This window comes from Phoca vitulina, unplaced genomic scaffold (assembly GCF_004348235.1).
Source record: "Phoca vitulina isolate PV1807 unplaced genomic scaffold, GSC_HSeal_1.0 scaffold21, whole genome shotgun sequence".
NCBI classification, from domain to species: Eukaryota; Metazoa; Chordata; class Mammalia; order Carnivora; family Phocidae; genus Phoca; species Phoca vitulina.
Window position 1 is genome coordinate 3,123,343 of NW_022589724.1, and position 15,567 is coordinate 3,138,909.

Here is a 15,567-nt window from a genome sequence, read left to right on the forward strand (position 1 = left end):
GAAAATGCCCTTGAAGTTCTTAGATGTTCTTTTGTGTAGCTTACAGTGCCTTACAATGTACCATCTTAGATATTTTTGAGGTCTTAATAAAGGGTTGAACAGTAATACTCCTGATTTGATCTTTATCCTTAAGTCATATTTTACTAAGAGATTCTTTCATTGGCTGGAAAGAATGAATATGCAAAACAGCTTTCTTTGCTAACCTGGCACATTTTAGGCTCTTTGTATTTCCTCTAGATTCTGCTTGTAAACTGAGCAGTTCTTTCCTAATTTTACTTCTTTCTACCCACACCTTATCTCATGCAGCTAAAAAAGCTGGTTGATATTTTCTTCAGTTATTGCCCCTGGAACTCTCCTAATCCATACCTACAAATTCATTAGATATGTTTTCTGTCTTCTGAGTTACTGCAGGTAACTTTTGCCCATTTTGCCAATTATTCTGCCACTGAATAATACCATTGACCATTCTCCAAACTCCAATAGCAATTTCCTCTCTGCTCTCTCAGCCTTTGGTAATAGTCTCTTTATTGCCTTCCCAGCTTCTGTTCACTCATCAGTCCCTAAGTCAAAGCTATGGGTTTTGTTAGGCCAGCACCTCTCATTTTTAGCTTATTGGTTTCTGTGTTGTTTATCTCTAGTGACGTAACAAATTACCCCCAAAACTAAGTGGCTTAAAACAACGACTTCTTATTTCTCACAATTCTGTGGTCACTTGGGCTCACTCATGTGGCCGATGGAACTAGAAAGTCCAAGATGGCTTCCTTTACACATGTGGCCATTGGTGGTGGCTATTGGCCGAGGTGTCTCGGATCTCTTCTACATGACCTTGCATCCTCCAGGAGGTTAGACCATCTTCCTTGCATGTTGTTCTCAGGGCAGTGCTCTGAGAGAGAGAAAACCAGAAGTGACAAGCTCTCTTGAGGCCTAGGCTTCAAAACTTTCCTATCACTTGTACCACATTCTGTTGATCAGAGCAGTTCACAAGGCCAGCCCAGATTCAAGGGGATAGAGAAACATCTTCAAACCAGAGGTTTGAGCTCTGAGCTCTGGGAGGAGTCTGCTAAAGTTTCTCTCTCCCTCTCCCTCTGCCCCTCCCTGTGCTTGCTCTCCCCCTCTCTCTCTAAAATAAATCAATCAATCTTAGAAAAAAAAAAAAGACATGAAATGTATTCATTAGGTGTACTCATGTTTTCTGTAACAGAGTTCCATTTTATGGCAAAGCTTTGCTTCCACTCAGTTCACTAAATCACTCATGCAATGCATTCATTCAACAGATACGTTTTTGAGCCCACACTATGTATACACACTATGTACCAGCCACACTTAACTATAATTGGGGCTAAGGACCATACCATCAGCATATTTCTTACAACAGTGAGCAGAAAATTGGTTACATAGGTAAATACTTCTTGACCTGACTCCTCTGAGAAAGCACCCATTAAAAGTTTGATGGGTTTGGGGCTTACTGTGTACCACAAGAATTACACTTAATCCCTGTTATTTCACATGGACAGTGTTTTCCCCCTAATCCAGTGCTCTACAGAACAGAGAGAAGGGGGAGCACAGTTATTTCAGACTTTTTACAAGTACAGAGGGTAATTTTGTTTCCGCTTATTAAAAAACACCTTGGGACTTTTTTTTTTTTTTTTTTTTTTGAGACAGAGAGAGAGTGCATGGGTGGGGGGCAGAGGGAGAAGGAGAGGCAGAATCTTAAGCAGCCTCCACGCTGAGCACGGAGCCTGACACGGGGTTCTATCTCACGACCCTGAGATCATGAGCTGAGCTGAAATCAAGAGTTGGATGCTTAACTGACCGAGCCACCCGAGTGCTCCAAAACACCTTGAGACATTTATGCTACAAGACCAGTCAGATCTACTGTGGATCTGATCACATTCAGATAATCAGTCATCTTACATCCTGAAAAGCCCACTAAGTTTCAGTTTTTAATAACCAATCCTTTTGTCCTTTAATTACACTGATGCTAGTTAGACTTTCTCTCCTCACTTGGAGGGGCTGATGGTATAAGTTCTGATCCAAGTCTGAAAGCCTGAAAAGTAGCAGCACCTGGGCAGCTTTGTCTAAGGGCAGCTTTGTCCCAGCTCAAGCAAAGAGAGCAAATCTGCCCTTCCTCCACCTTTGTTCTATTGAGGCCCTCCACAGACTAGTTTAAAGGTGATCTAGGACATGGTTTTATGATTTTCAAGCCATGTATGGCTCATAAAATGAATTTAGTGGATTGGACCAGGATAATTTTCATGAAATAGACTATATTAGAAAATCTCAAGGTAGGGGCGCCTGGGTGGCTCAGTCATTAAGCGTCTGTCTTCGGCTCAGGTCATGATCCCAGGGTCCTGGGACAGAGCCCATCAGGTTCCCTGAACAGCAGGAAGCCTGCTTTTCCCTCTCCCTCTGTCTGCCACTCCCTCTGCTTGTGCTGTCTCTCTCTCTGTCAAATAAGTAAATAAAATCTTAAAAAAATATATCAAAGTATATTGCACATAATAAAGGTAATAAATTTTATTGTATGTCTATGCACAGAGGGGTGTGTGTGTGTACATACATGAATATGAGTATACTGGGCCACAATGTCAGATTTGTCAAAAATTTGAAAGTCACTATTCTAAATAATTCTGAAGCAGGGGAGCTCCTCATTCCTTTGAGGGCAGGCACTGGTGTCCTGAATAGGGACCTTTGGGAAGAGCCAGATTCAAATATACAGATAGGGTCTCAGAGAAACCCAGCATCCAAACTTTGGGGAAGAGTAAATAGAAGGGAGGCCAATCAGCCTGATTCAGATGTAAGGAGGAGGAGCTCCAGTTTCATGGGCAGCCTTTGCCCTCATTTACCTGCCTAAGAGACCAGGGTACAAAGGAAAATAGGGAGATTTTTTGGGAATCAAGAATATCCATTGACTGGAGCTTCTCCAGTATAGTCTTGCTGGGAAACCCCAACATAATTGGGCAGAGGGCACCCCGAGCCACTTTCTGTTTGGCCACATTCTAAAGAAGAGTCACAGCTGCTTCAACTCATCAGTGCTCATGCAGTGTAGACCTTGAGGGGTAGGCATACCAGCAGGAACCCAGAGATGGGAAATGTGGGCCACTTCTTTTTCTCCTTCATCCTATCTCTTAGAAATGGAGAATGTTAGAGCTTGAGTGTCTTTAGAAAGCATCTAGTACAACCTTTTCAATACAAGTCAGGAAATGGAGACCCTGAAAGAGGGGTTTGCCCAACAACATCTCTTAGTAAGTGATTTCTTTCTTCTCTCTCATAGTAATTCTTCCCTTGTTTACAATGCTTGGAGAGCATGATGGCTGAGTGCACAAGCTTTAGAATCAAATGAACTAGGTTCACATTTAGACTCCATCACTTACTACCTATATAATCCTGATCAAGTTACTTAACCTCTTCTAAGCCTCCATTTCCTTATTTATAAAAAAAAAAAAAAAAGATAATGCCTGTCTTAGAAATTTGTGAACATTATGGTGATAACCCATGGAAAGATGTAAACCCAGTGCCTAAAGCACTCTATAAATATGAGCTGTTATTATAACTAATCTAATTATTACTTCTTCAAGAGGTAGGGAAGGAAGGAGATGTAATATTTAGGAGGATCACTGTGGCTGAGTGGAGGATGGGTTTGGAGGGCCTACACTAAGACACAGTGGCAGGGCGAGGAGTAAGGGCTGGACTGGAGAGATGCAATTGAGAGGACTTGCTAGCAGATTCCTTGTGGGAGGTGGTGAGATAAAGTTGTCTTTGAGTCAGTGTGGTTTTCAGGAGAGTCTAGTGGAGGAGAAACTTGCTGTTTTAAGGGCCATCCCTGGTGTTATCTTCTTTCTCACCATATGGGCTGCCAGAACTAGCGGGTATGACTGGTGGGCGTAAGTGGGCCCTTACATTTGTATGTGTACATGGCTAACAGAAAATTCAGTTACCACCTGTATGCCAAAGACTCCCTGACCTCCTTCCCTTGTTCCAGTTATGTATATTTAATTATTTACTTATGCCTCACTTGGATGTCCCAAAGGCATCCCAAACTCAACCTATCTGAGATAGGACTGATGAAGATTTTATGTAAGCCTGCTCTGTGCGTTGGTTAATGATGTACTCATCCGTCTGAACATTCAGTGCAGGAGTAATGATTATTTCCTTTTCCTTTACTGCCCGTCCCCAACCTGTCACCAGCTCTTGTCTCATTGACTTCCTAAACATCTTTCAAACCCGTTTTCTCCCTCTCATCCTCCACCACCGTATATTCTACCTCACATCTTCTTACCTTCATCTCTAACTTGGACTATTGTAGTAGCTTCCTAACTGGTCTTACTTATCTGCTCTGACTCCCCTAATCCATTTTCCTCTCTGTGAACAGATTGGTCTCTTCAAAATGAAACCTCATCATATCTCTCCCCCAGTCAGAGCCCTGGAATTAACCACTTCTCCAAAGAACCCTGGTTCCCTTTGTTGAAGAATGGTATTAGAAACCAAAATCTGAGTGCTAGGTGGCCGTATTACTATTGGAGTACTGTTGCTCCTAAGCCCTTTCAGCAGACAGAGCTAAAAATTATTTACATCTATTTCTGCATCTATCTGTGTGTATGTGTATCACACACACACACACACACACACACACACACCATGAGTTCATATCCATGATACCTCCAATTCCATTCAACACCGCAGCGATTTTTCTATCTTTTCTTCTCTTTATTTGAAGTGTTTCCTCCAACAGTGAAAGACCTGGCTCCCATCATCTAGGATATATATGCTTATTTGTTCAATCCTGGTATACACATAAAAGCAGTTTCAGAATTGCTAACCCATATCCCTGTGAGAGACAAACTTACAAACTAGAGCACAGTATTCACATACATTTCTTTTCTTTTTTTTTTTTAAAGATTTTATTTATTTATTTGAGAGAGAGAGCACATGAGAGGGGGGAGGGTCAGAGGGAGAAGCAGACTCCCTGCCGAGCAGGGAGCCCGATGCGGGACTCGATCCAGGGACTCCAGGATCATGACCTGAGCCGAAGGCAGTCGCCCAACCAACTGAGCCACCCAGGCGCCCCTCACATACATTTCTTTTGTCCTTTTTGTCCTTACAGTATCCAGCCAAAATATGTTTTTACAAAGTTACTTAGGTCAGTTCTTTTCTTCACCTTTTAGTGTGGTTACCTAATTCATTTGTAATACAGTTAGGTTTGTTTGTTATTATTTATAATCCACTTTGAGTTCTTTCCCACATCCTAGTTGATTTTAATTGTTGGGCTTTTTTTTTTTTTGTAGTGGGGTACTTTTTATTTAAACAGAAAATGATGTGTTTTCCTAATTATGAAAGTGGTTAATGTACATTACAAAATAATTTTAAAACAGAAAAGAACAAAGAAAAAATAAAAATCCTCCTTAAGATAAGCAACTTTTATCACTTTGGTACAAATCCATCTACTAGAACTTTCCTTTTTTTATTTCAGAGAAGAGTGGGCATCCTATTTTGAGGTCTTCTTACATTATCTCCTTGTTTTCAACAAAAATGTTAGTAGCTGCTTAGTATTATATCAAATCATGAGTACAGCATGATTTGTTTAATCATGTCTGTGTTGTAGGACATATGAGCTAAATAACCTTTCATACACATTTTTGTGTACATCTCTAATTTTTATGGCTCTTTAAACATCCTGCCAAATTCCATTCCAGGAAGGTTGCAAAAGGTTATTTCAGCCTTTCAAAAGCAAAAAACCAAAAACTCTCTCTAAACATTTAGGCAAATAGTGATTTTATTGAATCCTAGTTAGCAGGATGGAATTTTGTCATATTTTTACTGGCTCTGTGTATTTATTTTCTGGATTGTTCACTGATGTACTCTGTCAATTTTTATATTGGTTTTTCATTTTCTTAATATTTCTAAAAGCTTAGCATATAATAAGAATAGTAACCTTTGTCTATCATATATAATGAATGTTTTTTTTAAGTTTACTCTTTGTTTAATTTTTTCTTTTGAGATTTTTATCCTTGTGGTTTTACCTAAGAAAAGGTTTTTCCCACTTTAAGATCTAATAAACACATATGTTTTCTGATTTTTACTATTTCAAATTTAATTTTTTATATAGTGATATTGGAATCTAATGACTTCTTTTTAGAGGATAGGCAGTTGTTCTAGCCATAGACATGAAATAATCTGCATGGAATATACAATAATATACATGGAAATGAGCCATATACTTGGAGCTGCAACACTGGCAGTGGACTTTGTGAGTAATGGCTTCAGGAGGGGTACAGCATCTCTCTCTGGGTTCACATCCAGGGGCTCTAAGCAGCTCAGCTCCTCACCACAAATTAAAAATGCTATCTTTATTATATATATTTTTATATATGGGTATATTTTTAGCTTTGTATTCTTTCTAACTGATCTATCTATATTAATACCCAAATCACATTATTTTTATCATCACTACTTAGGATCTAATATCATCCAGCAGTCTCTTCATTATTTTTCTTTTTTTTCCCCTTTTTTATTGAAGTATGGTTGACATACAATGTTACATACATTAGTTTCAGGTTTATAACATAGTGATTGGACAATCCTATACATTATGCAATGCTCACCATAAGTGTAGCTACCATCTGTTACCATACAACACTATTATAATAATATTGACTATATTTCCTATGCTTTATTTTTCATCCCTGTGACTTATTTATCTTGGAACTGGAAGTTTGTACCTCTTAGTTTTTTCCTTTTAATAGAATTTACTTTTTAGAGCAGTTTTAGGTTTACAGCAAAATTGAGCAGAAAGTGCAGAGTTTCCATACACTCCTGGCCCCCAACACACGCATACTCCCCAACTCAACATCCTATACCAGAGTGGTGCATTTGTTAAAATTGATGAATCTACATTGATACATCCTTATCACACAAAGTCCACAGTTTATATCAGACTTCATGCCTGGTGTTGCACATTCTATAGGTTTTGACAAATGTATAATGACTCATATCCACCATTATGGCACCATACAGAAGAGTTTCATTGCCTGTATTAGTCAGGGTTCTCCAGAGAAACAGAACTAATAGGATATATATATAAAAGAGGAGGTTTGTTCTAGAAATTGGCTCACTTGATTATGGAGGTTGAGAAGTCCCATGATCTGCTGCCTGCAAACTGGAGAACCAGGAAAGCTGGTGGTATGATTCAGTGAATCTGAAGGCTCGAGAACCAGGGGAGCAGATGGTGTGAGGCCGAGTCCAAAGGCCTGAGAATCAGGGGGATGAAGGGGCTGATGGTATAAGTTCTGATCCAAGTCTGAAAGCCTGAAAAGTAGCAGCACCTGGGCAGCTTTGTCTAAGGGCAGCTTTGTCCAGCTCAAGCAGAGAGCAAATCTGCCCTTCCTCCACCTTTGTTCTGTTGAGGCCCTCCACAGACTAGATGTTGCCCACCTGCATTGGTGAAGGCAATCTTCTGTACTCAGTTACCAATTCAAATTCTTTCCAAGACATCCTCACAGACACATGCAGAAATATTTTATCAGCTATCTGGGTGCCCCTTATCCCAGTAAAGTTGACACATAAAATTAACCATCACATTGCCCTAAGAATCCCCTGTGCTCTGCCTATGTATCCTTCCCTCCCTTGAACCCTTAGCAACTACTGATCCATTTACTACCTCCATAGTTTTGCCCATTTCCAAAATGTCATATAGTTGGAATCATACGATAGGTAGCCTTTTCAGATTGGCTTCTTTCACTTACTAATATGCACTAGTAATATTCATACAAGGGAAGTAATATTTCACTTAGGAACATCCTCCATGGCTTGGTAACTCGTTTCTGTTTAGCACTCATTTCATTTTTATTTCATTTCCTTTCAGTTCATTTCTTTTTAGTGCTGAATAATATTCCATTGTCTGGATGTACCACGATTTAGTCATCTATTCAGCTACTGAAGGACATCTTGGTTGCTTCCAAGTTTTGGAAATTATGAATAAAGCTACTCTAAACATCCATGTGCAGGGTTTTGGGTGGACATAAGTTTTAAATTCATTTGGGTAAATAACAAAGAGAACAATTGCTGGATTGTCTGGTAAGAACAGTTTTGTAAGGAACTGCCACCCTATCTTTCAAAGTGGCTGTGCCATCTTGCATTCCCACCAGCAGTGTATGAGAGTTCCTGCTGCTGCACATCCTTACCAGCCTTGGTGTTGTCAGTGTTTTTTGTGTTTTCACCATCTAATAGGTGTGTAGTGGTATCTTGTTTAATTAATTGGGGCTTTAGTGGTGTATGTGAAACATTATAATGGTTCTGAGAGTCAGAACTATACAAAAAGATATACACAGAGAAGTATTGCTCCCCCTCACCCCACTACCTAGTTCCCATTTCCCTCTTTCTCCCCCTTCCCTGCCCAATCACAGTAGGTACTCAATCTCTTCGGTTTCTGGTTTATCCTTTCTATATTTCTTTCATACAAATGAGCAGATACAAGTATATTTCCTTATTTCCCCTTTGTCTTACATGAAGCATAGCATAGTTTAGATACTTCTTTGCACTGTAAAATGGTTAAAGTTTGTTTCTGAAAACACATTATCTGGATAACCTGTATGTCTGTTTTTATTGTCTCCCCCACTCCTTGAATACTATCTTGTCTCTTTATCTGCCTGCATATTTTTGATTGAGTGGTAGACATTTAATATAAAAATTTACATGAGAAATAACATGAGACTTAGGATGATAGTAATTCCTCCAGAAGGGATTTACACTGGCTTCTGGCAGACATTTAGGAGCATGAGCAATCCAAGTTTGAGCAATCCAAACCTTAATCTAGTTTCTAATACTGAGATGATGCAAAGCTGCACTCAGTCCCTACAAGGGTCAATTTACTATGAGCTCACCTTTCCTCCTAAGATATAGCCCTCCAGGGTTCCAACCCAAAGGAATGCTTCTTGGTAGGTTCTGGACTCCAGGTTTTGTCCTCCAAACCTTGAGGGGATGATTCCATTCTCCTAGGAATATATGACCCCAAATGCCTTGCTCATCTCTGTTGATTCTCCTGCATCTTGGCCCCATATTTTTTTCTGTCTTATTAGCTCTTTGATGCCTTCAGACAGGTGGTTTTTAATATTTTGTTTGGCTTTTCTATTGTCCTCAGTGGTGAGTATGCCTCAATTCTGCCATTACAGAAGCAGAAGTTCTTTCATTGCTTTTTATATGAGTCTAAAATGTTTCATTTCAGAGGTTGTATTTAGTTCTTTTTCAAATCTATCCTTTTCCCATATTTTTAAATTCTTTTGTGTTTAATCAGTTCATGTGCATGGGTATGTGTGTATGTATACACTGTTTTATTAGCTAAGTTCTTGTTGATCTAATATTGCTGTTGTGTCTGTTAACTCATTCACGGTAGCTTGTCTCCTCATGCATTTTATAATTTTGGATTGTGAAGTCATTTTCAGAAGGACCCCTCTGTGTGGCCTGAGTTGAGGGAATGCCATGTCAAAATAATAACTGTGTTTGCTTCAGTGAAGCATCCTGTACCACCATCTTGAGACTGGTTTTTATATTAATTTTTTCTATGGGTTGAGAATAAATGAATATGAAACCCATGTGAGGCACAGGACTTGAGTTTCAAATTCTCAAGGGAGATTCTTTCCCCCATCCAGAACCCAAGCTAAGTTTCCCAAAGGATATAACCCCTCAAGAGTCCTGGCTTCATGCAGGGTCTTGGTTCTAGCTAACTTCCTGCCTGCAAGACCTTGTTTTCTGTCCTTATCTGGATATTAAAACACAGTCAGATATTTAGTAAGACCCACTGTTGCCCACTCCACCATTACTACCTGCCCAGACGGTTGCTGGATCAGCTCACACACTTAACACTCTGATTTTCAGTTTTCCCTTTGTTTTTGGCCTCTCCTTTGTTTTTGGATTTCCTTTATTTTCTTGAAGGCACTATGGTGCTTGTAAAAGAATGTTTATTATATTTTAGTCAGCATTGTAGTGGGAAGGTTTCAGGTTATCTAACATTCCATTGCTAGAAATAGAAGCTAAACAGTTTTTTTCCCCCCTAATTAGAATCACTACTATCATGGTGATGCTACTAGGACAAGTCTGAGTATTTTACGTGAACAAATGAGCAGAACTGCCCCACTATGCAAGTTTGGAACAATAAATACTCTTTCCCTTTTCCCTTGTCTCCCCAAGAATCACCCAGAGAACAGTCTAAAGGCCGATCTGCCTGTGTCCACTTCCGCCCCAGTGAAGGCAGTGATGGAAACAGACATCCAGGAGTCTCCTCTGTTGAGAAGCCCAGAGGTGAGACAGTTGGTGAGCAGCAGTGTGACAAGGGGAAAGGCTTCTTGAAGCAGCCTTCCTGTATCAGGGTGGCTGGGCCAGACGAGGAAGGAGAGGATGCCAGTTGGGCAGCTGCAAGCCTTCCACGGCAGGATGGCCCCCGGAGACCCAGCAGGCGGCAGGACCCAGCACCCAAGGCCAAATGTGCCTCCCAGAAAAGACGAGTTCAAGAGCTCCGAGGAGGAAGGCACTCCCCGGCTGGTTCTAGCCGGCCTGGCAGTGCCAAGGGGGAGGTGGTCCATGCTGGGCAGAATCCTCTCCACCATCGAACATCAAGAAACAAAATGACACAGGACAAGCTCGCAGGAGGCATCTGCTCAGACTTGCCACAGAACACAGAGGTGTTGAGGTCAGGAGTCAGGAAGTCGGGAACATCCACCCTGTGGGAGGACACTCAGATATCCAAGGAGACTGATCCAGCACCTGGTCCCCTCTCTGGGCAGAGTGTGAATATTGGCCTTCTCCCCGTAGAGCTGCGGCTGCAGATAATCCAGAAAGAAAGAAGCAGGAAAGAGCTGTTTCGCAAAAAGAACAAGGCGGCAGCAGTCATCCAGCGGGCCTGGAGAAGGTAGGATGAGGGAGGGGCACCGGCTCCTCTGGATCTCTGCTTGTCCTGATACTCCTAACGTCCTAAGTGACATGCCCTGTGCTCTGTTCTTCTAGTGAATTCCATGTGCTGGCAGGACAAGGCCAATTTTACTGAGTGTGCCCAGAAAATTCACTCATGTGTAGGTCCTTGTAATTTACATTGATAAGCTATTTGGAAGATGGTTTTGCCAAGAAAATCAGGACGCCGCCAGGATAGCCTGGTGTAAAGGAAAAGAGCCTCAGTTTGTAACCAGGAAGCCTGAGTTTCCCTTTGCAAATAACGTGGCCTCTTTTTTTTTTTTTTTGACCTTCTGTTTTCTCATCCGTAAAACAGGATTTAGTAATTGCTGCACCGGTCCTGTTTATATGGCAGGTTGCTAGAATGAGATCATGGGCACTTTGTGAATTCTAAAGCAGTACACGTGTAAGATATTTTATTTTTCTTTTTATGTCCTTACTACCCAGGAATTAGTCATAGCCCGAGTACCTAAACCAGGGCCTGGTCATAGTGGATTAAGTGGCTGACATAGATTACAAAACCCTGCAAAAGACCTGCCAAGCTGGGACTCTGGGGTAGGGGCTAGGAGTAGTGGGGGAGGCGTCCTGACATACGGAGACAAATTCCTCCAGGGGGTCATCATGGGAGGACTGGAGGAGTCCTTTGCTGCAAGTTTTTCACATATTTCATCATCTCCTTCATCTGCAGGCCCCACTAGGGCCTAAATCTAGATGAGGCCTTCGTCATGACTGGTGTCTGGGGGGGGCTGGAGCCGTTGCCCACAGGTGGGGCTCAGGTGGCCTCCATCTCCAGAGAGAGGAAGGGCGTGGGGAACAAAGCAAGTAAGTCACTGCGAGCACAGGTGTGCCACATGTCAACACCCGTCAGGAGATAAAAGGGCCAGAGAGACGCTCCTGTCGGCAGACGGAGAGAGCGGGAGAGAGCGGGAGAGGTTCTTGGGAGATCTGGGGCGAGGCCTCGGGGACTATGGTGCCAAGGGCTGCCTGGCCGGGAGCCGGGCGGTCTGCTCCACGCGGGCACGGCCTCTGCTACGGCGCATCCTCATGTCTGTTCGAGCCGCTGGCCTTACAAAGTCATCTCCCGCCTGATCCCCCTTCCTCTCCCAGCCACCCCAGGAAGCTGTCACCGTAGGGATCAGTGTCCCCATTTTTCAGGCAAGCAGATTGTCTCAAGAAAAACGACTTGTCCTAGTGATGCAGATCAGGCACTCGAAGCTCTGACTCAAGGGCCTTTCCCATACGTTCTCGGTAAAGGTACTGTTTGCTGTGGTCAAGGTCACGGTGGCGGAAGCAGGCCTCATGCTCTTCACCTCAGAACGGGCTGGAGCAGAAGGGCTGCATGGATGGTGCTCACACTGGTCAAGGTAATGTGACAGGGAGATGATGTTATTACTGTCGCTAATTGATTAAGCACTTGCGCCAGGTGCTGTTCTAAGTAGTTTTACCTGTATTAACTGATTTAATCCTCCCAATAACCCTATGAGGTAGATATTGTTCTTGTCCCCATTTCACAGATGAGGAAGCTGAAGCACAGAGAGGTTAACAACCCGCCAAGGTTACAGAGCTAAGAAGGGCCAGTGCTGGCTTGGAGCGGAGAGAGTCTGTCTCTGAAGCCACAGATGGGAATGGTTCTTGCTCCCCCTCCTTGCAGAGTTCTACCAGACGCACACTGGCTACCATCCCAGAGGAACTTTTAAGTATTTCGGCTGAAACCTGGGATCTAAACAAGCCAGCAGGGTTTACCACATGAGGCCCCACAGCGGATCCCCAGCCAAAATGCCTCCCCGTCAGACTGTTTTTTGACTTCTTTGAAGAGTCAGAAGCTGACAGGTCCTGTCCGTAAGTGTCCATAGCAGCAAATGAGCCTTCAGTCATTCCCCCCAAGAACACTGGGCTCACAGTCTGTGTGCCCATCTGGGGAGGCAATTACACAGCCCGCTGGCTGCACCATTGTGCAATTCTGAGACCTGGGACATTGATTCCCAAAAGGACTGTGGGATGCTGCACATTGTGGGAAGTCGCATGTCTGGTGACAGTAAAAACACTCTTATTGATTCCGTTATATAGCCTTATGCATCTTCCATTTTAAGTACAGAAGCCCAAAGCGTTGTCCTGGGACCTTTGACACCAAAGCTAAGGAGCAGTGAGGGGTGGGGTAGAAAACAGGGCTTGGTGCATAACTGCCCCACAGAGGCACGTCATTACAGGGGACGTGTTGAGGACAGGAAGAGGCCGGCTGGGAAATGTGCAGGCATAGGGTGAGCAGAGGGAACCTTGGGCCTGGAGAACAGTGAGTGGGGCTGAGTCTTAAAGTGTGAGTCTTATTACCAATCAAGACTTTATTTTCAAGATTGAAACGAGACAGTGTATGATCTAAGTGAGGCTGGAAAGTTGCCGTGGCTAAGAGCAGTTGTATTAAACACTTCCTTTTTACCTGAACATTTGTAAGTTGCCTTCCTGTCAGCTCTTCCCCAGCATGTTGTAAGGTGAATTAGCAAGGATGGGCTGGACCATAAGAAGAGCCGTGAGCCCTGGGCTGAACGGGATGACGGGGCATGTTAGGGCTCCCAACAAACCGGGAGTGCTATTTTCCTTGAGGATGGCAGAACAGAGGCTATTACTCTGAGCCCTGGAACCATCCTGTCATCTGGACACAGACTCAGAAGTCTGCATACCAGAACTGATTAGGTGGAAGTTGTACCCAGTGAAAGCCAACACCCGGGCTTCCCAGTGAGTTTTCTGCCTGCAGAGAAGAGGGTGTGGAAGATGCTTGGCATCACAAACCAAAGCAGCTGAACTATGGAGCAGTACTGCCCCGTATCTCCAGCTTTTCTCCAGAGTTGGCTTTTTGGAAATGTGATATATATTCTAGTAGATGCCATGGTTTGGCATGCTACAGGAAAAAAGAATCCTGCAGTTTGAGTGAAATCGGCCTTGAGGGCAAGAGAGAAGGGCTGCACCTTGCATCACAAGGAGATTTTTTAGCGGACTTTAGGAAGACCTCATTTCTCATTTGGTGTATTGTAAAATCAGGCATGGGGCCTGTCTCTGCAGCGTCTTTAGGCTCACTAGCAATTAATCAACTACCAATCAGATAAAGAACACTGAAGCAGCTTTCCTTGGGAGGCTCCAAAACAGCTGTGTTCATTAAGAAGTTTAGGAGTGCATGTGGGATAGACACCATCAAATAAACACTAGATGTAAAGATAACCATCATCCCCATGCCCCTCACCTCTCTCCCACTCCAGGCCCCACCCTCCAACAGAATGAACTTAGTAAAATACAGCTCTTACTTTTGCCACCCCTTTTTTTTTTTCCTTAAGATTTATTTATTTTAGAGAGAGAGCCTGCGCATGGGGGAGAGGGGCAGAGGGAGAAGGAGAGAGAGTTATAAACAGAGTCCTAAGCAGAGTCCACACTGAGCACAGAGCCCAGTGTGGGGCTCAATCTTACCACCCTGAGACCATGACCTGAGCCGAAATTAAGAGCTGGACACTTAACCAACTGAGCCACCCAGGTGCCCCACTTTTGCCACCCTTTTTAAAAAAAACCTCTGCAGATCCCCACCAAGTACACAGTACAGAACAAAGTCCTTAGCAGGATTTGGCTGTTGGGTTAGACAGCACTGAGTTTGAATGTTGGTCTCTCCTGGCTCTAGCTGTGAGACCTTCTGCAAGTTACTCAGCCTTTTCCCCCACCAGTTTTATTGAGATATAATTGACTTACAGATAATTGACATACAGCCTTGTGTAAGTTTAAGGTGAACAGCATAATGACTTGACTTGCATATAGGATTCATATGAAATGATTACAATAAGTTTAGTTAGGATCCATCATCTCATGTAGATATTTAAAAAGCAGGGGAAACAAACTGGTTTTTTTCCTTGCCATGAGAACTTAGGTAGGATGCTCTCAACTTTTATATATACCATAAAGCAGTGTTACCTATAGCCATCATGTTGTACGTTATATCCCCAGTACTTACTTATCTCATAACTGGAAGTTTGTATCTTTTGATCACCATCACCCAATTCCTCCTCCCCTCACCCCCTACCTCTGGTAACCACAAATCTGATTTTTTTTTAAGATTCTACATATAAGTGAAATCATACAGTATTTCTCTTTCTCTGGCTTATTTCACTTAGCATAATTCCCTCAAGGTCCATCCATGTTGTCACAAATGGCAGGATTTCATTTTTTATGGCTATTGTATATATACCACAATTTCTTTATCCATTCATCCATGGATGGACAACTTAGGGATGTATCCATATCTTGGTTATTGTAAATAGTGCTAAAGTGAACCTGGGGATGCAGATATCTCAACATAGATCCCAGAAGTGGAACTGATGGATCATACGTAGTTCCCCATTTTTAGTTTTTTGAGAAAAATCCATACGGTTTTCCATCGTGGCCATGATGTGATCTCTCATTGTGGTTTTGATTTGAATTTCCCCTAGGATTAATGATGTTGAGCACCTTCTCATGTACCTGTTAGCCATTCATGTATCTTCTTTGGAAAAATGTCTATTCAGGTCCTTTGCCCCTTCTTTTCAATGGCTCATTTGGGATTTTTTGCTATTTAGTTGTAGGAGTTCTCTATGTTTTTTAGATAATAACCTCTTTATC

The 15,567-nt window shown here is 42.6% G+C and overlaps 1 protein-coding gene across 4 annotated transcripts in view; it reads left to right on the forward strand.

Moving 5' to 3' along the window:
- The window catches only part of INVS (inversin), a 154,802-nt gene that overhangs the window by 127,838 nt on the left and 11,397 nt on the right, over positions 1-15,567 (forward strand). For 3 of the 4 annotated variants that reach the window (XM_032419020.1, XM_032419018.1, XM_032419022.1), the window contains one exon: positions 10,183-10,900. In XM_032419020.1, coding sequence (XP_032274911.1) covers positions 10,183-10,900 — 718 coding nt within the window. The remainder of the gene's footprint in view (positions 1-10,182; positions 10,901-15,567) is intronic. The other variant, XM_032419021.1, reaches the window with a different exon arrangement.